Source organism: Apteryx mantelli, chromosome 17 (assembly GCF_036417845.1).
Source record: "Apteryx mantelli isolate bAptMan1 chromosome 17, bAptMan1.hap1, whole genome shotgun sequence".
Lineage (NCBI taxonomy): Eukaryota > Metazoa > Chordata > Aves > Apterygiformes > Apterygidae > Apteryx > Apteryx mantelli.
The window spans coordinates 15,748,299-15,771,901 of NC_089994.1; the positions used below are offsets into that span (position 1 = coordinate 15,748,299).

The 23,603-nt window shown below is 43.2% G+C and overlaps 1 protein-coding gene across 1 annotated transcript; it reads left to right on the forward strand.

The window, feature by feature from the left end:
• The first annotated feature begins 3,095 nt into the window (after window positions 1-3,095).
• CCDC92 (coiled-coil domain containing 92) lies at window positions 3,096-23,586 on the forward strand. The gene is made up of 4 exons (XM_067306925.1): window positions 3,096-3,168; window positions 18,286-18,432; window positions 19,179-19,220; window positions 20,759-23,586. The coding sequence occupies exons 2-4, from the start codon at window positions 18,303-18,305 to the stop codon at window positions 21,532-21,534; spliced, it is 948 nt and encodes a 315-aa protein (XP_067163026.1). The 5' UTR covers window positions 3,096-3,168; window positions 18,286-18,302; the 3' UTR covers window positions 21,535-23,586.
• Window positions 23,587-23,603: the final 17 nt, after the last annotated feature.

The following is a 23,603-nucleotide window of genomic DNA, read 5'->3' on the forward strand; positions in this document are numbered from 1 at the left end:
GTCAGAAGGTGGCTCTAGCGCCCTGGCAAATCTCTGCCCCTGCTCTTAGCAGAGCCCGGGGAGCACACCCAGGACCACAGAGAGGGTCCCAATCGCCCAAGACAGCCACAGGCGGGAGCACCCCTGCCCCAGCCTCTCCCTAATACCTTCCTGCACCAGTCTCTCATTAACTAATTAGCACTGACCTTTTACAGCATGCATGGCCCCTCCACTAAGCACCACACCAGTTTTCACTCATTCTCTTACCTGCTCCCTCTCTCTTTCCCCAGACAGCTCCCAAGGGAAGAAAAGAGCCCACGTCTCCTGTTGCAGGCTGTTCAGGCCCAAAGCTGGCGGGTGCCGTGCCCTCCGTTGGCGGCGGCGCAGGACAGTTGTGCTGCTGGGAGCTCTTCTTCCTCCCTGGGCATTAAACTGTCTGCTCAGGCTTTGTGGCCACTTGATTTATTTCTATATATAAACTTTGCAGATGCTTTGTGCGAGCAACGTGTGGCACATTTCCAACGCGGCCAGGCCAGCGTGCGGAGGGCATCTGCGGCTACGTGGCAGGGGATCAGAGCTCTTCTCCAGCCCATCCTGAGAGAGACCGGCCAACCTGCAACTCTCCGCTTAGCAACAAGGTACTGGCAATGTGTCCAGAGGATTGCATCCCATCAAATCCATGCAAATTCTCCAGTGCAAGGAGCCCTTTGCTCTGCAGAGCTTGACCATATGGCTGAAGAATAAGCCATAAAGGGAGACTGGTCTTTGAACTGAAGGCCAGGACTTGGAGGTACTCAGATCTGGTGGCTGCTCCCAAGATTTTCTGATTGATCTTGGCAAATCATGGGAGTAAAGAAATGTGGATTTTTATCAGTTTCCCCATGGATTTTCTATTTGACCGTGGGGTGGTTGCTTAGAGCCTGACTTTGAAAGGACACCCGCAGTTTGCACAGAAAGTGGCACTGCAAGGAGCACTGGTGATTACGCTGGCGGTACAGCCACAGATGCAGCAAGGCCTTGGGGACCGCTGCCGTGCAGGCAGGACAGCAGAGAAGCGGTCCTAAAACCGCTTTTTGTGAACTGCTGTCTGGGTGCAGATGTGAGGTTTTGCTCTCGGGTGCTGGCGTCTCGGAGCCCTGCATTTGCGCTTGGCTGGATTAGGGATTTGAGTGGGGCGAAAGCCCACGGCCATCTCTGAAGCCGGGGAGCTGGGGCTGGGGCCAGAGCTTCCTCCAGTCTCCCTCTCCCTGCAGAGAGGTGTCACTGAGCTATAATTAACTGTCCTGCACAGCACCTCCCTTTTCAGGATTTTAACAGGCTTCGCTGATATTAATGACACATAATTAACAAGCTCGCAGCACCCTGCGAAACGAAGATATTCCCACTTTGAGCACGCAGTAAGTGGAGCAGCTCGGTGCGTGCGGCTCCCCGGGCGAGGGACAGTGGAGGATGCCAGAGCAGACCAGCGTTTTAAAGCATGGCAAACTGGGGGAACGTTTTCAGGCTGAAACTCCACAGAGCTGAAAACCTGAGCGAAACCGGGGGCACACTTAAAAAATGCTGCTCAGGGACTATTTCCCTTTTATTCTAAAGGCATGTGTTTTCAGCCCTTTGTTCCAACACATTTTCCTTACCTTGTTTTCAGGGGTCTATTTTTTTTTATATGAATGTCAGATTCTAAGCCCAGTTAATAAGAAGCATTTTCTTTCCAGCAACACAGCTGGGTTTTTCTTTTTCTTTTTTTTCTTCCATCTGTGTTACATTATTAGGGACTAATATTGAATTCAACATCCTTCTGTCATTCCTGCCGGGATGAGTCAAATGGCAAATGCATTTCTCCTTTGGCGCAGGTCTGGAATGAATCAGCTTCTCAGACCATTGCTTTGTCACCTAAAGGGATCCTAAATTAAGAGTCCACCTTGTTATGGCACATTATATATAACAAGCTGCTTTAATGGATCTGAGATAAAATAGAAGGAAGACCATGCTGTGATAGATAGGGAGAGAGCCGTTCTCTGGATTTTGCAGACCCATATTTGAGTTCTGCCTTGCCTTGCATGGCGAGTGTGCACACACTCCCTGTCAGCCAGCGCCTGCATGGGTAAAACACCCTCTTTTTGTCTTTAGCTTTGCCAACTAACGACTAATAAGGTTTTTTTTTCCCCTGTAAGTATTTCCAGTTCCATTCACATTCTTCTCTCCAAGTGATGTTGTGCTTCCTTTTCCCCAGCTGTAGGTGCCTGCAGGTACGAAGCACCTCTACAGGCACCTTCCACTTGCACAGAGCAGAATCGTGTCGGAGGTACGTAGACCCACTGACCTCAGCTTATTGCTGAATTTGATTTTGGTTAACAAGGCCCAAAATAGTTACCTGTGGCGGGTGTAATGTGTCTTTTTTTTTTTTCTTAGAAAATCACTATCGCTAACTCGTGTAAACTTTAAACAGCTTTTTTTGTTGGCTGCTTGCAAAAATCAAGTTTCCATCTCCTAATTTTGAAGTCCCCTGTAATAAAGTGTTTTCTTTCCATTACAAACACAGGAAAGATACTGCATGCGACATAAATCCTCTCAGTTTTTTCCTAAGTATCCTATTCACAGGGGCAACGTCCTGGGTATGGGCAAACTCCTAATTGCCCTAAGCTTACTGTACTCGTTAGCTGCGTGGGAATTCTTGGGCACCTCTGCCACTGCGCACGCTGTTGGTCTGCACCTGCGTGCAGCTGCCAGGCATACGGCTCCATGCAGGAGCGTTTCATTTCCATGCATTTCCCGCGGGCAGGGAAATTCCCGCAGCTGCAGGCGCGCGCAGCGGTGCGCAGCCCCCCGCAAGCGCAGGTGGGCGCGTGCCCGCGCCGCCGCCGCCAGGTGAGCGCACGCGCTCTGCCGCCCGCGAGCGCGCGGGGAAGGCGCACGCGCCCCCCCCCGGAGGCGGGGACAGAGCCGCAGCCGCTGACCCCCGTTGCCATAGCGACGGGCCGGGCTGCCGCAGCCGCACCTGCGCCTGCGCCGCCGCCCCCGGCCCCCCCCCGCTCCCGGCTCCCGCCTCCCGCGGCCGGTAAGTGCCGGCCCCGCTCGGGCTGGTGCCGCGGGGCGATGAGCGGCGGCGGTAGCGGCTGACCCGGCCGCCGCCAAGGAGGGGCCCGCGGCGGGAGGGAGCCGCCTCGGCACCGCCGCGGAGGGGCGAGACAGGTGAGAGGCCGGAGGGGGAGCGCGAGGGGCCGGGTGTCGGCCCCCCCCCCCCTCTGTGGAGGCGGGTAACGGCCTCGTCCCGCCGCGCCGGGGGAGCGGGGTGGCGGCACCCCCGGCCCGGGCCGCCGCGCCGGGAGGCGAGGGAAGGGGCCGCGAGCCGCCCGGCCGCCGCGGGGAGGGCGGCGAGGGGACGGGGCGAGGTGTCCGGCCGCCCCGCCGCCCTCCCCGGCTGCCGGGGGCGCGATCCGGGGCCTGGCGGCCGCGCCAGTGCCGAAGCGATGCCTCCCGGCAAAAATAATAATAATAATAATAATAATTTTCCTGCTCCGGTCGTGGGGCGAGGGCAGCCCGGCTGCGGAGCCTGGGGTGAGGCAGTGAGGAGCCAGGCTGGGCGCGCTCTCTGTCCGCGGGTGTGGACCACAGCGCCCGCTTTGCTCTCTCAAGAGCAAGCGTAAAAGGCTCTTTTTCGGGTCACTGGGGCAGCAGGGGAGGAAAGGGGGTTGGTTATCCTGCAGGTCGTTTTGCCCCTTCGTTCGCTAAAGCGCGCGGCCCTGGCTCGGGGCAAGGGCACTGCTTTGATTTCTGGTTGCGAAGGTATCACAGCTGAGGAGAGACGGGCCCCCTCCTTCCCCAGAGTCAGCGTCTGGAAAATTCAGATGTGCTTCAGTGGAGCTGCTGAGTCCCTTCCCCCTTTGGGCAGGTTTCATGTCGCATCCTCCCTCATCCTCCACCTTCTCTTCTTCTTTGGTGTGTTTTCACTTCAGAAAGTGACAACATCATCTTCTTTGGTAACACCGAAGCTGCGGGGCAGGAAAAGGGAGGGAGGATGGATGCACTGCATACATGTTGGGCTGGGCAGGGAGTAATCTTCGGTTGAGGTTTTTCCATCCAAGGAGGGTGCCTGTCAGCTGTGGACATGGCAGCAAGGAGTGCACGGCTTGTCTTCCGAAATGGAGCGTCTTGTAGCCACACAGATGCTCTCTTTCCCTGCACAGGATCTGGGGTGGGACAGAAGGGAGGAAGGAGGGGCCCTTGCCACCGTGGACAACAGCGGTATGCGTTTGAGTTTGCCATATTAAACTGTGTAAAGCAGAGACTGTGAAGGTAAATAGAAGCACAGAAGCTGAGGCAGCCCTGAGGGTGGAATTGTCCATTTTGATCTGCATTGCAGGTGCATAAGAAACATCCAGGGTACTTGTTGGCTTTGCCTAGATGGTGAGGTGCCTACGCTTCTTGCTTTTCTTCCTTTTTTTCTTTTTGATGCTTCTGCAATAGAAACTATGCTCCTTAATAAGAAAAAAAAAATCCAGTGTGTATGGCCATTAATACAGTGCCTTTTTCCATATAACTTCCTTGACAATGAATGTAATTTTATAGAGCTGTATTATGACTGAGCCTCTGAGAGAGGCTAGACAGAATATAGACACTTATGCACTGTAATGGTCTGTTGCTTTCTGATTTGACCATTTAAAGCAAGTGCTTTATAAATGGCTAATGAAATGCTTGTAATAATGCTGATTATTTGTTTTCTTAGATTTTGTTTTCAAGGCTTTGGTTATGCTGAGATTCCATCAGTCATTTTTATTGAAACAACAGCGATGGGGAGATCATAACAAAGTATTAGCTGCTTAAGTAGAAAATAAGCATATTGGCTAAACTGATGCATAACTGATTGTTTTCATCTGATTACCGTGTTTCTGCTTACAATTCTTCCCCCAGCCTCTTGGGAAAGAGAAAGCTCTCACGACCAACCCAAACACTGTATTTAGTTTTGAGTCCAGCAATTGTTGCAAACCCTAAAGTAGTAATCTTACTTCATTTCTTTGTTTCCTTTACTTTCAAATGATATATGTGTGTGTGTATATATATATATAAAATATGTCTTATCATTAGAGTTACAGAAATCAAACTCTTCTGTGTGTCCTAATTCAAGAGGTTCTAGGTACTAAGGGCAGTTCATTCTCTTTTATCATGTTAGTCAATCCTTTAACAGTAATAGGCAGAAGAAAAAGTCCCCCATGCTCTTATTCCAAAATGTAGGCTGTAAAGTAAAATATTTCTGGAATATTTTATACAGTATAGCAGAGGGAATATAGTTGTAATAAACTAGTTTTCAAGTTTGCTTTTGATAGTACGTTAGGCTCTCATTTCTACATTTCCCTCAATAGTTTAAGCCATAGAAAAGTGTGTTTTACAATAGCAAAATATGGAAGGATTTCTTTTATAGCCTCAAGATTTACAATGTATTACAATGCTTACTTGTGTAAGCAGACTAATATGATGTAATTTATATTTTTGCTCAAGTCTATTCCCGTTTCACCATTTTTTCATAATAATTTTTTTTTTAAGTAGCAAACTGTTCATAGTTCAGTTTGCTGCACAGAGAACTGCCACCTTCATATTTCTGAAGCTGTTTACAGTACCTAGGTGTTTTTTTCTGACAAGAAACAGGTGACAGTTTCTTTATATATATTTGTTTATCTCTGTATATATGTTTGTCAGTAACAGCATTGTTTTTTGAAGAGCAGTGACTTACTGAAAAATCACCAAATCAGATGTCTTACTGTTGATGCTTTAGGGGAAATAGGTGTGTTCTGACTAGACAAGTCCATAGCTTTTCCTTGTTTCCTACTGCTGAAACTAAGAAGGCTTAAAAATCAAAGTCACGGATGAAGAAAGGACTCTAGAACGATTCTGGTGTCAAAAAAAGATACCTATGGGTATGCAACCTTTTTCACGTCGCTTTACTGCAGTACACAATAAAATGTTGGGTATGCTTAGAGTTGCTGTGAAACGTAGAAAAGCACAGACATAAACTTGTTTGCCTTATGGCAGTTTCCACACTTCTGCTATTGATAGGAATATATTGCGATAAGCTAATATTGCATAACCATAATCCATACTGTCAGAACCGGTCTCTGGCAGTGCCTGTCGCGTTCCTGGAAGCAATGGTACTGACGGATGCTGCCGAGAGCCTGGGTGGAGTTGAAGCGGGGAGGTCGCCCTTTGTTCGGCAGAGATCTCATCATTGCAGCTCCGGTTTCCTTTGCATCTGCAGCACGTCAAAACAGTCTCCTCCTTTCTTGTGCTTTCATCTAATACAATATCTGAAGAAGCAAATGATGATAAATAGTGAATTTAGCGTAGCTTAGTTGAAATGCTAGCACGCAGACAGTTATTTGCTGTATCTCACCTGATTCCTGCGCTTGCTTGATGTGACCTGGCAGTCTTTATATACCTGGCTGTTGTATCTTCAGTGAACACATGGGCTGATCGCAGGCTCTGATGTGTTCATTTTTAAGTGATATCAAAATGATCTTTCCTCTGTAAGAGGCTTTCCAGCCGTGTTGATCAGTATCTTCATGTGATCAGTGAATAATTTTATCTAAGGACATTTTACTGTTCTCAACCAGCTCATTACTTCTGGTAATGTTAATGAGCACCATACTATAAACAGTACCAATACATTTATTTGCTACTAAAAGGTAGAGACATAACAAAATATTGCTGAAAACCTTTCCTGTTGTTGAGGAGCCCGTTTACTACATTTCAAGTTTAAGAAGACCTTTTGGGTTGTACTTAAAACACTAAAATATCTTGCTGCTTGTCAGTCTTAATTACTGGGCTGGGAGCCAAGATTTAAGATTGGTTATTAAAAACATCACTTGACAAAAAACTAAAAATCTTATGGCTTCCATCCAAACAGATTGATGCGTGCCTCTAGAAAGGCTGGAAATACAGTAGAGAACAGTAGATCCCTGTGATCCAAGTCAGTGCCTGGACAGAGGGGGCAGATGGTGCCATATATTCCACCTCTGTGGAGTAGAGGCCTTGTGTTTAAGAAGTGCCCCTCTCTGAAAAAAATCACTTTAATAATGTCACAAGTGGCAATTTTTTTGTGTAATAAAAGAGGGCCTGCTTGCTTGCTTTCCTCCTGAAAACTTGATTCAAATTGTTTAGTTTTACTATCTTCTAGATATCTAGGTCATATAAGCTAGGAGTATAGAGTACCTGGGTTTGAAATTCTATGTCTTACCAGCTTCTTAAAAAAACAAACAAACAAACAAATCTTGCTTAAAGAAAGACTTGCACATAGGTAATCACTACCGCTATATCTCCTTCAGCAGGAGCTCTCAAAACCTTTACTTTGAGCAAAGCAGAGGCAGAAATTTTCGTGTGTTTGACTGTAGTCACTGTGATGAAATAATAATAGGTGGTTTATGAAACAGTATCACAGAAAATTTTAAGGAACACGCATACTCCTCAGCATGTTAAACTGGCCTGAAAAATAGTTGTGTTATTCAGTAGAGCTGCTGTTCAAATATCTGTTGTTTGTAAATGCATTTTTCCTAGAAGGACAAACTTGTTTAGCCTGCTGTAAGGCTCCAGCCTGTTCCTTTTGACATGTTTCACAAATATTCCAGATCTGCACTGAAAATCATGTTTTCAGTGCAGTTCTTGCAGCAGGAGCTAGAGCTCGGCTGGATGCCCGGAACTGGTGCTGCTGCCATGGAAGCAGTTGTGCCTTTCCCGCCCCCACCACCCTGGTTACTGATTTTCCAACTCCCCCTTCAGCCACAAAAGCATTTGTGCTGCTGCCCAGTAAACCTATCACCTGAAAAATAACCAGTGGAAAAAATGGGTTAGTTTTCAACTGGACCGGTTTCTTGACCTGGTTCACTGTATGATCACTAGACCAGTAAAAGAAGGTGATTTCTGAAGCATTTGACAAACCTGACGGTAAACTCTTGCTCATTGTATGCAAACGGGAGGGGTGCGACAAGCTCCCGGCTAGGCTGGGTAGCTAAATCGATGCATGTCTGTGTGGCAGCAGGTTCTTCTCCTGTTATGCAAACAATGTCCAACCGAGTCTCTTATGTTAAAACAGTCATAGTAATTTTTTGGTTTGTTTCATTAAGTATTCAGAATTGGAAATTTTTTTAAATGACACAAATACTATTTGTATGAATTCCTCGTGTGATTCATGCATTACTGATCAAACGGTCTACACTTAAAGCTAACATGAAGTGGTGGTCATGAGGGAATAATTGATATCTGAAAAAATATTGACTTTTCCGTAATACTGTATCATTTCTAAGTATAAACTTGAAGTAATACTTACTATATCCTTGTAGAAAAAACTTTCACTGCCACCTTAATGGCTTAAAGGCTTAATTCCTGATTCAGCTTTAACTGAAGCTGGAGAACTTTCTTAATGACTTGTAAAGAAATAGGATCAGGCTCATCCTAATGTGTAACACTGATTCTGTTAGTCCAGTGGTGGAACCGAGTATTGATTTTTCCTTTTTCTTCCCCTTCTGACAATAGAAATTGTCTCTAATAGAAAGAATAGCATAAGTCTGCAATATTATAACTGACTGATTGTGATTAGGGTACAAGGTAATATTCCTTTTGTTCTGTGTCTTCTTTAAAACTTTGATGGAAGCTATGTTAAAATAACAAACTATTTCATCCTCAAAATGAAGGAGTGGAATAGAAGCTCCTGGTGAGTGGCTTTTCTACTAGAAAGCGGAAGAGAACCTACACATTCCACTAAAATACAGTATAGCCTTACTCATAGGGGGCTGGAGGGTTGTTGTAATAAACGTTAAAAAAAAATTACGTGAACCTCATTGTTAAGAGTGGGTTTTTCTGAAGTAATCAGTGTTATTTAAATGACAGCATCCTCTTCTCCTTGAAGTGGATTATGCCAAAATTAAGTCATTTTCAGTGCTATCAGCCAGAGCAAGCGTTTTCTCCCTGACAGCTATAGAGCCATATCATCGGTATACCTTGGTATGGTCACAATAATTATATGGCTATGAAATGACACTGGAGAACCACTTGCTTTTGATTTGATTCTCTAACAGTCTCTGTCATGCTAGTGATCATAAACATTTCTGACATGCCTCTGGTATTTCTCTGATCTAATAGAAGCTCAGGTTACTTTTAGTCTGCTTTCATTGTGACAGCTCTGGGCTTGTATGGTTTCAAGGGCAGAGAAAACTCAATCTGAATTATTCCTGTCAATCCTTATGACTTAAGGTCGATAGTCGTACTTGCAAGATGTCAGTGATTTCTGCCCAAAGTACCAGCTTGTTTGTTTAAAGCATCTGGAGGTATTAAATCACTGCTGCCAGGAACGTGCCCCCGTAATTGTTCTTCCTGCTCCTATACTAGTCACTGTCATAGTAACAAAAAAACACTTTTGCAGTAATACTAAAACCTGTACTTCCTCAGGGACATTCAGAGGTTAGCTGAAATATCTGATCAGAAGATGAAGGGGAAGTAGGGTAGAGAAACACCCAGTAAAATAGTATGAAAAAGTGTTGGAAAAGGACATGAGAAAACAAAATTGTATCCGTCCTCGGGGAGGAGAATGACACGTTTCCTCTTTCCTATCAGTAGTCTCCAGGAAAGAAGAGCTAATTTTGCTTGGGTTAAAGACACAGCCTAAAAGAATGTGAAAGCAGTTTATTGGGACAATAGTTACATGTATAAATCTTTTTATACTTTAACATAGATAGCGGAGGAAGAGGGGGACAGAATTGTTGCTGTAAGATGTACTTTAATACTGCTAAGAGAACTCTGGAGAAGGGGAAGGACATTCAGAAGGTAGTTGTGTAGGCCTAGCGTATCGTGTGAAAAGCACAAGTAAAAGAAATATTGAACTAGGTAAAGTGGTTTAGTCTAATGAACAGATAAATGAGGGGGACCATAAATCTGAAACTGTGTAATGGGCTGCCGTTATACTGTTGTGTTGTCATTGCTGGCTCTGCAGTGGTTAGTAGAGGGAGTAATGGTATCAGGTTAGAGGGGAGGCTTTAAGCAAATGCCTAAGCAGAAGGATAGCAAAGCCCTGAGGCTGGCTGTGGAGACTGTAGAGTTTCTTTTATTAGGTCCTTAGGAATAAGCTGAACAAACACTTTTGGTATGGCATAAGTCTTTGGGGATGGAAGAGCTGATCTAAGCAAAAGGACCTCTAAGTGTCTGTCAGTCTGGCGTTTTTACCATTAGAGCTGCATTATTTAGAAGTGTTGGGTCAGTTCAGTGACAGTCTTTAAAACTGGGACTGACTAAAACTTAGAAGGTTCTTCCAAGAGGATTCCTGTGTCCTTAATTAATTCTTGAAATCATATTTTGTACAGCATACAAAAAGCAGCTTTTGTCCTATTGGGGGGGGGGGGATGGCTAGATACTGGTTGAGAGGAAGACAGTTGCCTCTCTAGGCATGTTTCAGTGGAAGCTTTGAATATGTGTTGGCAGAGCTAAAGTAACTTCTCAGGTGACAGCAGTCACCTTCTCCATTTAAAAGAAGATTATTCTGTTTGTTTAATGGTCCTCTGCCAAACAAGAATGAAAATGTTAAATAACCATGGTTGGTTAGACTTCATTCGAGCAGTTCTTTTTAGGTTGTATCTTAAATCATAGATTAGCATCTCCCTCTTCTTATCTTGTAATGGGATATAGAGATACTTCAGTTTTGTGCACAGGCGCCTAATACACAGCCAGAAAATGATGCTCATCGCTTAGAAGTATTTTGAGCTGCATCCAAATACTTAAGATCAGAAAAGGCCTGGAGCCTGCACATCACCTGCACGGCAAGATTTGGCTGTCAAAAAGGTCAACAACTGTTTACTGTGAGCACATGATGTATTTGCATTTTGGAAATTCTTGTTTCATTTTTTAATTTTCAATTTATATGTTTTTTGTTTTTGTTTTTTTGTTTTGTTCCCCTTTTAAGGAAAAATTAGTAAGTGGACCCAAACTAGCTACCCCCAGTATCCTGCAAAAAGATGGCATTTGCCCTCTAAGAGCTGCTGAGTATGTCTGTTTGGGCTTGTTGTACTGCAGTCTGTTGTGTAGTATCATTGACATGCACTTGTAAGAGAAGAGACAGAATGGTTCCTTTCTAAGGTGGGCTCCAAGAATGTTAAATTATCTTCTCCCCTTTACCGAAAGGGAGGACTTAGGTAGGTGCAGCAAAGCTTTAAGTGTTACACTTAATGCTCTGAGGGAATGCTCTTTAAATCATTCCATTTGTTCCTCCCTGGACTATATTCAAGAGAAATTGAAAATCCATTGTTTGGAGCCGTGAGGTTTCATCTTCAAGCTGTCTCCAGATCTACACTTTTAGCTGTATCTAGAAATATTTTGTGATCTTGAGAAATGAGAAATATTGCATATTTATGGATGGGATGCAGTATATTTTCCAAATAAAGTTTGCACAACTGTGTCAGCTTGGAAACTGTTAGTGCTTAGTGCTAGTTCTGTTGTAAAACAGGAGATGTGTTACCATTGCAGTGGTGAACATTGACTTGTTACTGCACCCCTTAATTTTTATTATCCTTATCAAATGAAAGGACATACACATTCCTAGTTGGAGTTTGCTTAGCTCTGCATTTCACCATGCCTTTTGGATGAGAACCTAGCAAGCATGAAAAAAGCTTGCTTTGGAGACAAGGGAGAAAAAAAACAACATAGTGACATAACTGTTCTGTGGTGTATGCAGTTATAGTTTTCTTCCCAGCATTGGCTTAATTTATCCGATGAAATCCAGCCAGAGAGTTTGGTTGCCTTGAGAGCTGTCCTACTGATTCCCATGGTGAGCGAGTGAAGACTGTTCATCTGGGCTGTTAAGGGTTCAGTTGATTTCTGCAATTTTGCCTTTTTTTCCTGTGCTTTTTTTCAACATAACCTTATTCTTGACTGTATTGTTGGCATATTCCCCCTTCTTTGGGAAAGCAGGAAATAAAATAACCTTAGCACAATCCTGAAGCTGCTTTATAGGATTTCCTCTTTGAAACGCCAGTGGGAGACATACCTGAGAATCGATTGTAGAACTGACCCCTCTCAAGACCATCTTTCTCATGCCCTTAAGAGCAGTTGTTGGATCCGATTTGTGGTTATGTATGCTACGCATCAAGAAACAGGGAGTTAAGAATTGCCAAGGAGCATGGAGCAGATGTAAATCCCACTGTGACCAAAAACTCCCTTGGAACTAAGTTAAAGCATCTGTATATGAAAGTGCTCTTTTTACTGCCTTTTATAGTTGGTGCATTAGTGAGAAAATGTTCATTGACTTATATTAAAAGAAAGGAATATCTCTATTTGATTATATTTGTTTCTTATTAAATCTTGTGATGTCTATTCCCATTTTAAAAACTTCCTGGACGAGACCACGTGGGTCAGTAGGTCTCACTTCCATCATATCTTTTGAATTGCTAACAAATTTGAAACTTCTTTTTTTAATTAATAATGCAATGATAGTAGATTTTATTGGTATACTTGAAAATGCAGAATTAAAGGAATGTTGTTAGTTTATAATAGCTTTTTAAAATTTAAATAGATGGCTTATCTTTGTGACCATTGTCAGTGTTTGTGGCTTTAAAAATAGTTTATATATTTGCGTAGTTTCTCAATCCTTTGATCTTTAAAAGACGTATATAAACAAGGAGATTGATTAGATGTAAAATGTTACCAATGTCATGAAATGTACAACCTGGCTGTAAGAGGGGAAAAACAGAAAAACGCCTTCAGCATGCCAGCCTGCAGCATGTTAATAATCCAAATTATTCAGAGCTAACTGTATTAGAAAATTGACTGTATTCAAATGACATCCTAGTCATAAATCAGCATATTTTCAGGCTGCCACTCAAAAAAAAAATCATTAAAAATTTGGCAAAGAGTGAGCATTAAGCATCTGCTGAAGCTAAGTAATGTCCCCTCTTGCCCTGTCATGCAGACGCATTGTGAACGCAAGCATTCCGGAGGGAACCGTGCAGGCTCAGTGCCGGTTATGAGAGTGAGCACGTTCCCGAGATTTTGTAACGTTCTCTGGAATAAGTTCTCTTGTGCTTGCTTGGGGGGGATCATGCCTGCTTTCTAACTGTATTTTCATCAGTGAGTAAGTGTGCTTCTGTCCATGCTTCTGTCCCTTTACAAAGTACGCATAGTCTCAGAGTTCTTTAAGGTAATCTTTATCCAGGTGTTTGTAGGTATTTCTCAGGTCCGACTCGGAAGCAGAATAATAGCCAAAGTAGTCTTTATAGGGTAGCGCCAGTGTTCTCTGTAGGAAACTCTCGAGTCCTTCATATTGATTGTTGAGTAACTCCTCAGTGAAAGCAATTGTTCTGTTCAGCAAAATTTTTAGTATAGTAAACGATTCCAAAATTACACACCGCCACCAGCAAGGCAAGAATAAAACCCACTGCCGTAGCTGAAGAATTAGGAACAAGCTGTGCAAGCAGTATAAATAGTGTGGTGTAGTAAAGGCATCCTGAACAACGGTAATGGCTTCTTTAAATAGCACACGCATACCTGTTAGGACAGGTAATATAATGTTTCCAGGTGGGAGTGCCGGTGGTGTCCAGCTCCGGGAGTCTTCTGCTTTCAGGAGCACTGCTCTGGGATGTTATACTTGGAGGTTTTTCTCCCTCCTCCTGACTGTTTCTGATCTTCAGAAATAGTCTGTTTAGAAAGAACTTGCCCAGCAGCAGATTAAGTTAATTGGTTAGAGAGGGCTAGGTTGTTGGCCTGATTTACTGTAGATCTTACCCATTTTTTTTAATCTTCTTGTGTCCAATTCCGTTGTATTACCTCTCGGGGCATAAAACAATTTGATGTTATTCTAGGAAAATTAATATTTTCTTTTTAGCTGGCTTCTGCTTTGGTAGTTGTTTGGCCAGCTTTCTAGTTAGGCACTAGCTGAAAGTCTCTCTGGGGAAAAATATTCCAGAACTTTGGGCTGGGTGAAACACCATGTGATCCATTGGTATCTGAGAGGCTATTCAGACTGCAGATGTGAATATTTTTTTTTCTTCCCTCTCTGTGCTATAGAAACTTCCTCATAAGTTAGACTGCAAAAACACTCAAAAAAATTTTTAATATTGCAATAATAGCCTGAGTTGACAGATGATGCATATTGAGTTGGACTCCATTTCATCCAGATCTCAAACTTTAATATTATTAGGTATATTTCTGTGTTTTCTGGTTCAGTGTAATGATAGCTGCAAAGTGAATAGTGGCTTGGAATATAGTCTTATTAATCCTAAGTTGCATGTTTTAAGCAGATTTCATAGTGAAGCATCTTTGTGTAGTGACTGTCTCTGCGAGACGCGCATTCCCCTTTATGGTGGATAGTTTTGCCTGTTCTCCAGACCACGTGCACAGATCGCACAGTGTCGTTTGTGCTGCGTAAGAATATGCAACGGGCAGGGTGGAATGGGGTTTGAATTGAAGGTGCTGCCCATAAATTCTGTAAAAACTGGCTTTTTCATGATGGCCTTCCGCTTCCCTTGAAGGAAAGGCTAGAGGACAGCCAAGCAACAAGGCTGCCTATGTGACACATTGCAGTAAGGAAGCGGAGTACAGGAAGCTTGCAGAGGGTTTGTGGGAAAGCTAGCCCTCTGATCCCTTGTCCTCAGAGGAGAGTAAAAAATACTTACCCCAAGGGGGCTGCATCTAAAACCTGTAGTGTATCAATTTAATTGCTTTCACTGATTAACTTACCAGTGCTGCAGGGCAGATGATGTTCTGGTGCTGGTAATCTTTGTTTTCTTCCTAAGCCTATATGACTAGTCTGGCTCTGATTTATTTTTCTTCAGTCTAGGTAATCCCAGTGTGATCTTTGAGATGCAAGGGAGCAAAGTGAAAAATAACTGGAGGGCAGTAATAGTTACAGCCTCATTTTATTTTTTCTAACATACAGAACTAGTTTTAAAAATGCATTTATTTTTTTTTAACAAGGCTTGAGATACAAACATTTCTTATTGTTCTGTTTGTTGCTGGTGATTGTCTTCTCTGTTCAGATTATAGTTGCAGGCATAAAGCTACTATTAGTAACCACTGTGATAATAAAGGTTTCAGAATATTATATGCATGCTCTTCTTTCACATAGCACTGTCAGTGCTTAGAGAAGTTTCTTTTAATAAAATGTATTTCTCATTATTAATAAAAATCTGTTCTGAGCGTTGGTGTTCCATGCAGTCTAAGCTCCTGCTATGCTGAGGGAATGGACTCTGCAGGTTTTATTCTGCTGTCCTATTCAGTCGATAAGAGTATAATGAGCACTTAAGAAATTGGATGATTCAGTAAAGCTTCTGTCTGTCTGAAGTCAGCTTTGCAAGCAAGACTATGTCACTTTGAAAATGTAACGCAGCAAAAATATCAATAAGCCTTAAAATTAATGGTGCCCTACAGTAACTGCTATGACCTGAGCAGTCAATCTTAAAATAATCATGTGATGCTGTGGGCCGCGAGAGAGTACAGTTGTGGTAGTTATGGAAAGTTTCTTGAGTGAATCTTTTGCCTTTGTGTGGAAAAGCAGTTATGGCTCAGATGAACCGTTATTCAGAAGTTATAGTTACACAAGAGCCTGCATGCACACTTTAGCTTATTTCTTGTTTAGCCAACCCAGAAACCTCTTTTTAGAGTACCTTTGGTCCATAATTTTTGCTTGTTTGTGGATAATGGTGATCTAGTTGCTTGCTAATGCCCCATTCCACTCAAAGCCCAAGTTGCCACTGTTGACCTCAAATTCTTTTTAAGCACTGAATCAAATCTTTGACCTTGCTTATAAGTTAACTAAAAGCTCTGTTTTTCTCCTTGCATGGAAATGGACTCCTCAGAAGTCTTTTAACATTCACTTTATTTTGACAATCAAATGCATGCTTCTGTAGGGATAAATCAGTTGGAAATGATGTCTGTTAAGGTCACAAGTGAAATGAGGAAGGCTGTTTATTAGGTTTTTTTATTTTCAAATGTTTTATCAAGGTATAGAAGCACTAAGAGTCTCTGCTCCTTTGGGGAGTAAAAAAAACTAAAAAGCAGGGATGTATTATCTTTATGAACGGTCTAAGTGTGTTGCTTTCATTGAGTGGACGTCCTACCAATTTTAAATTTGTAGAATCAAACTTTTGCCATAAAACTACATACCAAAACGAGACCAATGAAGAACACTCTAAATGGCAAGATCAACCAGTTAAGGTTGCCGGTGAGACAGTCAAGGGAGAGAATTAAGGCCTAGCTCCTGCACAGTGCGTGATCCTGTCATTACAGGCTGTAGCTGTAATGCCATCGCAGACAGCTGTCCAGGCAACTGAGATTCCCTTCTTGTTACTTAACTTAGTAGCCTAAATACTATAATTGCTTTTCCAGAACTGTTTAACCCAACATGGTCACCATTTTATCAGTCTGCAGCCTCCTTAGGCACAGAGGCACTTGGCAATCCTTTCCTTGTGACTCCCCGGAGTAGGACAGGAGGCCCTGTCCTGTGCAACGTTCCCAGAGGAGATGGTTTTTCTCCCAGCCGTGGCCTGTGAGATTCCCATCCAGTATGTGCTACTGCTTGTCACTTTGGTGTCCCCATCAACCTGTCTCTCTAGACTTTTTTTTCTTCTGCACACCTATTTTTGTGTGCTGTCTTTGTGTTCATGAGCTGTCCAAAGAAGAAGAGGAAAAGGCTGGCTTTCCAGAGCTTTGAGAAGGCTTCCCAAGCTTGCTAGTTCTCTTGCTAGAGAATTCCAAAGATTCGCAGTGCAGAGGTATTGAGGACATGTGTTTCTGAAAAGGTCTTTTCACGTAAATCCAGCAGCAGCTATAAAACAGCTGTGGGTGGAGCAGCTCCATGCATCCTGACTTAAGTAGCGTTACTCATATTGCAGCTTGCTTTGTTGTGTATGGAGAGAGGGGTAATGGTAATACAGTGAAATTCAAGAACTGCTGAAAGTGTAGCCTGAGCGATTTAGTGCTTTGAGGCTGCAGAAGGGTTGCATACTGTCATCTTTGTTTTTTCTTGTCAGCATACTTATTTTAGAGCTGAAAAAGTTCACTAGCAAGCAGTGCAATAAACCAAAGCAGAGGGTCACGACAGACGTAGCGATTAGATATTACTATGCACAGACGCCTGGTAACTTCTGGGTTTCGTAGCCATGGAGCGTGAATCCTGCCACTCCAGCCTCCAGGTACTCCTTCAAATTTTGCAGAAAAGAGCCCCAGGACACAGTGTGTGCTTCCCCATAAAGAGTATCAGCCTGTGCCCGGTCTGAGGATCTACCTTTACCCCCTCTATCAGGGAATGGTTTACCTCCGAGTCTGTATCTCCAACTCTACTAGACTGATTTTTTTCTCAGTAGTTTGGCCTGTGGGTATAGTTAAAACCATTACTGCCTTACTGGGAACAGTAGTAACGCTAGCAGTGCAGGGAGCTTTAAAGATTCCTCTCAGCGATGTACAGTTAACAGTTTCCATCTTTATTTGAATCTGAGCACTGTAATAGTCAAGGCCCTACTTTTATTGAGCTGCTGCACAAAGAGAATCAAGTGGCGTAACAGTTTTCCTTGTACTCCCAACCTGAGCAACAAGAAACCTATTTGTTTTCTCTTTAAATGAAACGTTCTGCTTGTCCATTGTCTTGCTCCCTAGTATGTCATTGGGGCCTGGAAATTCTACCTCTGTGGGAAGCCGGTCTCCAGTGCTGCGGGGCCTGCACCAGTTATGGGATCTGTAGTACCGCACAGCTGAGGAAACAATAGCTGCGGCACAAGTCAGAGCTTTCTTTCATGCGGGTTCTAGTGTATACATCTCAACGGAGGCACCCCGTAGCAACCCCATCGGTGATCCTCGCACTGGCAGCGTTGTTGGGCTCAACTGTTTATTAAAAGCAGATTGTTTTACAGTCTCTTTGGATGTGGTGCATTTTAGAGCTTTCTTCCTTGTTTTTGTTTAAGGGAGTTACTCATTCCTGTATCCCAAGAGGTAAATGGAAAACCCTCAACAAGACGGAGGGACATACTAGCCCATTTCCGAGAACTCCACTTTTATCTTGTAATAGGATTAGTGACCTAAAGCCTGTCTGAAACTAATCCTTTAAATGTGTTAACTCCAAACAAATGAGTTCCTGTGCTGCTCTGGCCTAGAGTGTAATCAGGCTTTCTGTGAACTTAAAGCACTTATAGCTGAGACAGTCATGAAACAGGAAAATGTTTTACTTATGTGGGCATTAGCCTGGTTGCGTATCAGTTCTTTAATAGTAGAATAGTTACTCCTGTTGATCCAGCCTGTAGAACCAGGATATTTGTATCTGCACAATAATTGACTATGTCTGTTTACTAACAGAGTACCTGCATGTCAGGATGGCAACTTCAAACCTGGAGAACCAGTTACACAGCGCCCAGAAGAACCTACTGTTTCTCCAGCGCGAACATGCCAACACACTAAAAGGTCTGCATGCTGAGATTCGGCGCCTGCAGCAGCACTGCACAGGTAACTTGGGAGAGGTGCCAATGCTGACAGTGCTCTGCTGGTAAATATCAAAGTGCTTTATAAAGGGAGGGTACCCTTATCTCCACATCTATACAGGGAAAACCAAGACAACAGAAAGATTGAGGACTTGTCTGTATTACTCACCAGGTTTAGGCAGAGGTGAGGTCTTCTGAAATGCAGTGCTCAAACTCTAGATCACCCCACATCCCAAACCAGAAAGTCAGGCTTGGGAGCCATCTCAATCCTGAATCCCCTCTCTCTCTCTCCGAAATCCTCTGAAGAACCATTTCTTGTTTATAACCCAGTGTAACTTGATGAATCGTGCACGTGCAGAGTTGCCCTATGAAGAAGACTGAATATGTGAACTTAATTCTTCTTACAAGAATGTGGTAACTGCTTCTTATTTCAGCAGTCAAACCTCCACAACAGAGCCCTCCACCACAGTATATTTAGGATGATCTGATGTTACTTTTACAGAATATAGTTCAGAGCACAACTTTGTCATCATTAGCAAGGATTTTTCTCAAAAAACAAAACAAAAAAACCCTGCTCTACTCTGTCACCTGGCTGTTCTGGTTGTTTTATAGATTTGATAATCTGCAGTGGATCTCCTACCCTTGCTTAAGCTGGGGGGGAAGAGCTGATTGTATTTTATTAAAGTATGCCATTGTAAATATGCTCACTGGGTAGGGTATATGTTGTTATTCTAACAAAAATAAACAACTTTTTTTTTTTTCCCCTCTCAGATTTAACCTATGAGCTGACTGTAAAAAGTTCAGATTTGACAGGTAAGGAAAACAGTATATGAGATTCTTCTTTTAATGTTCATGTTACACTTTCTCATGTTTCAAAATGTTTGTACTTTTTCCATTACAAGTAGGTGAGAATACTTTGCACTTGAATTATTGAATTTACAAATTCCAAAGGTATAAGAGCTGTTTTCTGCTTTCCAGATTTATCAGTATTTATGAAGTAAATGTCAAGTTTTTAACCAAGGTCACATAGGAAATCTTTGGAAAAGCCAGGAATAGAGTGTAGAACTGCTGACTCCTCTCCATTACTTCAACCACCAGACCATCACTTCCCTGTATGCTGTATGGGAACAGAGGACACAAGTTTTAGAGGCAGATTAACACTATTATTAAAGTTCAGCTAATACTGTAATTATACCACAGAGACTTAAAAAAAAAAAAAAAAAAAAAAAGGTTGACTGCCAATTATTTCAGATGTATTATGTATCAACAGGTGAAGGATGGGAATGAAATACTCCCTGGGAGTAGCCTCCTGGATCAGGAATAGCGTGGGGTGGGACATGGTGTATTGCAGATGAGATGGGGAGCGTGGGCAAATTCAGCAGAGCAACCTGAGCAGCTCCGCATGTGCTCACCAGAACGGTACTTGTTTCTTGATACTGCAGTGTAGCTTAGGTGTTTCTCCTCGTAGGATTTTCAGAGTAGGTGATCTGTCAGTGTTGCCAGTGTTTTGATACTATGCCAAACTTGTATGCTCCCCAGTTTGGAGAAGAGGGTGTCTAACACTTTATAGTTAACAAGCACCCTAGGCAGAGCACTATTACTGGAGAAATTCAGGCTGCAGATCTGTGCTGAATAGTGGGTTGTTACAACTGAACAGCTTCCCAAGGAGAAGGTGACAGAAATGACCCCAGCATGCCCTACAGCCTGATGGCAGGGGTGTTGAGAGAGATCAGCATCCCTGTGCCAAACAGCCTGCATTCACCAGTGCAAGAACTTCTGGTGTACGGGGTAATGCCTCCTGTTGTGAAGAAAAGGCAGACAGGCTCGGACACCTCATCCCAAGAGAGACTTCTACAGTGACAAATTCCCAGTGAAGATTAACACCTCTGCCTATGGAGTCAACTGCTTCAACTGCCTGTGGAAGGGCAAGGCCTGGGCCTCTGCATGTCTTCCTGGCGAGCTGCGACAGCTGCTCCATCACGTGTCCTGGCCAGTCTGGCATTTGCATAGCAGGGGAGAAGCTTCTGTTAACAACCAGAGGACTTACAAAAAGTTCAGCAAGCATTGTTCCTGTAATCCCTGTTTCCCTAAGCATGTGAAGCACCTCTGTTTTTACATAGTATTAATAGCTTTCTTTTAAACTACAGTGAGTGGCACTAGCTCTTCATCTTTCCCTGTAAGAGCTGTCCTGGTACTTCTGAAGATGAAGTGATTTAGTGTATTTCTGGATGTTAGTCTTTGGGGATTTTCTTTATGGCTTTAGGATGTCAGAAGGAAGGAACTGCCATTGCACTATTTTACTTAGTGGCTATAATTAACATGAAACACTTCTGCTTTTGCTGTTCTTCTAGGAAATGGTAGCTCAAGAAGTGAAGAGCTTAAAAGGAAGTGTGAAGAACTTGAAGCTCAGCTGAAAGTCAAAGAGGATGAAAATAATGAATTATTGAAAGAACTTGAACAAAAAAATGCAATGATAATGGTGCTGGAAAACACTATTAAAGAGAGAGAAAAGAAGTATTTAGAAGAGTTAAAAATGAAAAGCCATAAGCTAAATATGCTGTCGAGTGAACTAGAGCAGAGAGCGAGTACCATTGCTTATTTAACTTCTCAACTGCACGCTACCAAGAAGAAGCTGATGAGTTCAAGCGGGACTTCGGAGGGGACCCCTTCTGGCAGTCCAGTATTGTCCAACTACAAACCAGCCCCTCCCAAAGATAAACTGCCTGAGACTCCACGACGCAGAATGAAGAAGAGTCTGTCGACACCGCTCAACCCAGAGTTTGAAGAGGCCTACAGAATAGGGTCGGATAGCCGGAAGCTGCTCTTAAGAGAGCCTGTGGATGCCATGCCTGATCCCACTCCATTTTTATTGGCCAGGGAAACGGCAGAGGTCCATCTTATTAAGGAGCGGCCATTAGTTATTCCACCTATTGCTTCAGACCGTGCATCTGGTGAATCGCACAGTCCAGCCCGAGAGAAGCCGCACAAGGCCCACATTGGGGTGGCGCATCGAATTCACCATGTCGCACCGTCCCAGCCCCAGCCAGAGGTGGAAACACTGGCAGTGGATCAGGTCAACGGAAGCAAAGTGGTCAGAAAGCACTCAGGGACAGACAGAACTGTTTGAGTAAAATCATTGATGAAATGCTCTATTCTGTTGCTGTTTATGCACTGTGATCCTATAGGATAAATAGCACCTGCAGTAAAGTTTCTTTTGATGCCCTATGCATGCCAAACTTCTTCCAGATCCATCACTAATAGATTATTCTCCTCTAATGAAACCCAATATGACTGTGTTCATATGGCAAGGTATATAACTACTAAATGCTGTGGCCAAATCAGGGGTACCTGACTGCTTGCTTCTGAGCACTGCTCCATTTATTGTAACTACACACGTGGACAAAGGCACAGGCTGCAGTTTGCATTATTAATCAATATTAGTGGAAAAGAAACATAACTAGAAACCTGCAGCAATATGTATTGGCTGTTACCATTTAAAATATCAGTGGTTCTTTTGTCTTCACTGGTAACACTCCATACACAAACACTAACTTTCATGACAAAGCCTTTCTCATGGTAGCATTGAAAGTAATGCAGATGTACATATACTTTAAAAAGAACTAAGGACTATTTTTTTTTTCTTTCTTTCTTTCTTCATGTGCTCTCAATTGCAAATTGTTCACAGTTCCTCTTTCTCAAAATTCTGAGTCCCAGGAAGTATTACTTGATTAATCCTAAATACTTTGGTTTGTGGCTTTGTTTAAGGAAAAAAAAAAAGGGGGGGGGGATGGGTTATGAAGCACTCTTTTTAATGGCTAATATGAGCCTCATGGAACGAATATGAACACTGTTGTGTTTTGAAATGGAATGGCTCCATTATGCATTTTAGACTAATTAGTAAATGGCACTTGTGGCACCTTCCGTACTAGCTTGAGCGCCTTTCCCAGAGCAACTAGAGCTGGCTATCTATCTGATATAGAAATGGTTCTTCATGAGCTAACCTGCTGGGGGGGGTTGGGGGTTTTATTTTGTTTGGTTGGTTGGTGTTTTTTTTTTATTCGTAGTATATTTTGGTGAAGCGATTATTTTTTTGTTTCCTGATAATCGGACAATGATGGCTTGTAACAGCTTAGAAGCTTATAGTGTGCCTGAAATGTCTCTTTAAAATGTGTGTATTTATTTTTAAATTTAACTGACTTCTTAACCAATTCATACAGGAACAAAACCTGGCATCCTTGATTTTTATCCTTGTCTATTGGGAAGGACTTGTCTTCCATTTGCCCTATTCCCATATGCCTTTCTGGTAAGCAGCTGATAGCCCCAACACCTGTTAGACCACCTGGTTATTTTGTTTTGCTAGGGAAGAAAGGCATATTGAGAGCTGTGTGAGTCTGTAATTTTGGAGGAGCACAAATTTGACCATTGTCCTTAAATTCTGATCTGCATCTCCAGCTCACCTCTGCTTTGCTCTTGCCCACAGCCTCTGAGTAGGACCAGTGAGAAACAACGGCTCCCAACCGCTGCTAAGCTTATGATGTGCCTTCAGAAACTTGGAACACATGATCTTTGTTAAAGCTGATGAAGGATCCCTCCCTGCCCTCTTTCCTGCCCCTTGCCAGCTGTAGTCTGCCCCTTTTAAGCTTTTTCTGCAGCTGTGTGTTGATGTTCCCCCCCTGCCCCAGAGCCTTGGATAACTATTTGTCAGCTTTCCCAACAAAGGCACTGGCAGGAGTGAAGCTAACTGTGGTACTGCTAAATTTCCTGTGCAGCATGATACCTTCTAGCAGGGTTGTTCCCCATCAGTGATGGTTTGGAATGTCCACTAGCCCTAAAGCCCTGTGCACCCTCACGACTCAGTCGCTTGACATTTTGAAGCCCAGGAAACACTCTTTGGTCTTGCACCTTGCCGGTTGTGTGGTAGGTTTTGTTTTATAAATGGTGAGGAGGGATCGGGAAAAGCTGTGTTCCTGGAAAATGGTTGGTTAAAGAAAGTTTGTGATTCTATGGTTTTCTATTTTTAAGTGTATTGCATTAACCAGCAGTGGTTTTGACTTTTTTGTTGCCATATTTATATGGTGATCTATTGTATGACTGAACTACCCTGCCACTTGTTCAAGGATGATGGAAGGCATCTCTTCTAAGCACAGCAGAAGTGATGCTTCGGGCAATTAAAAACACTTCTTACAACCATACACG

Bases quoted from the DNA above. Each gene is read 5' to 3' on its own strand.
- CCDC92 (XM_067306925.1), top strand. From the start codon at position 18,303: ATGGCAACTTCAAACCTGGAGAACCAGTTACACAGCGCCCAGAAGAAC. The intron at 18,433-19,178 runs GTAACTTGGGAG...TTCCCCTCTCAG, and splicing joins CCTGCAGCAGCACTGCACAG to ATTTAACCTATGAGCTGACT. The intron at 19,221-20,758 runs GTAAGGAAAACA...CTGTTCTTCTAG, and splicing joins AAAAAGTTCAGATTTGACAG to GAAATGGTAGCTCAAGAAGT.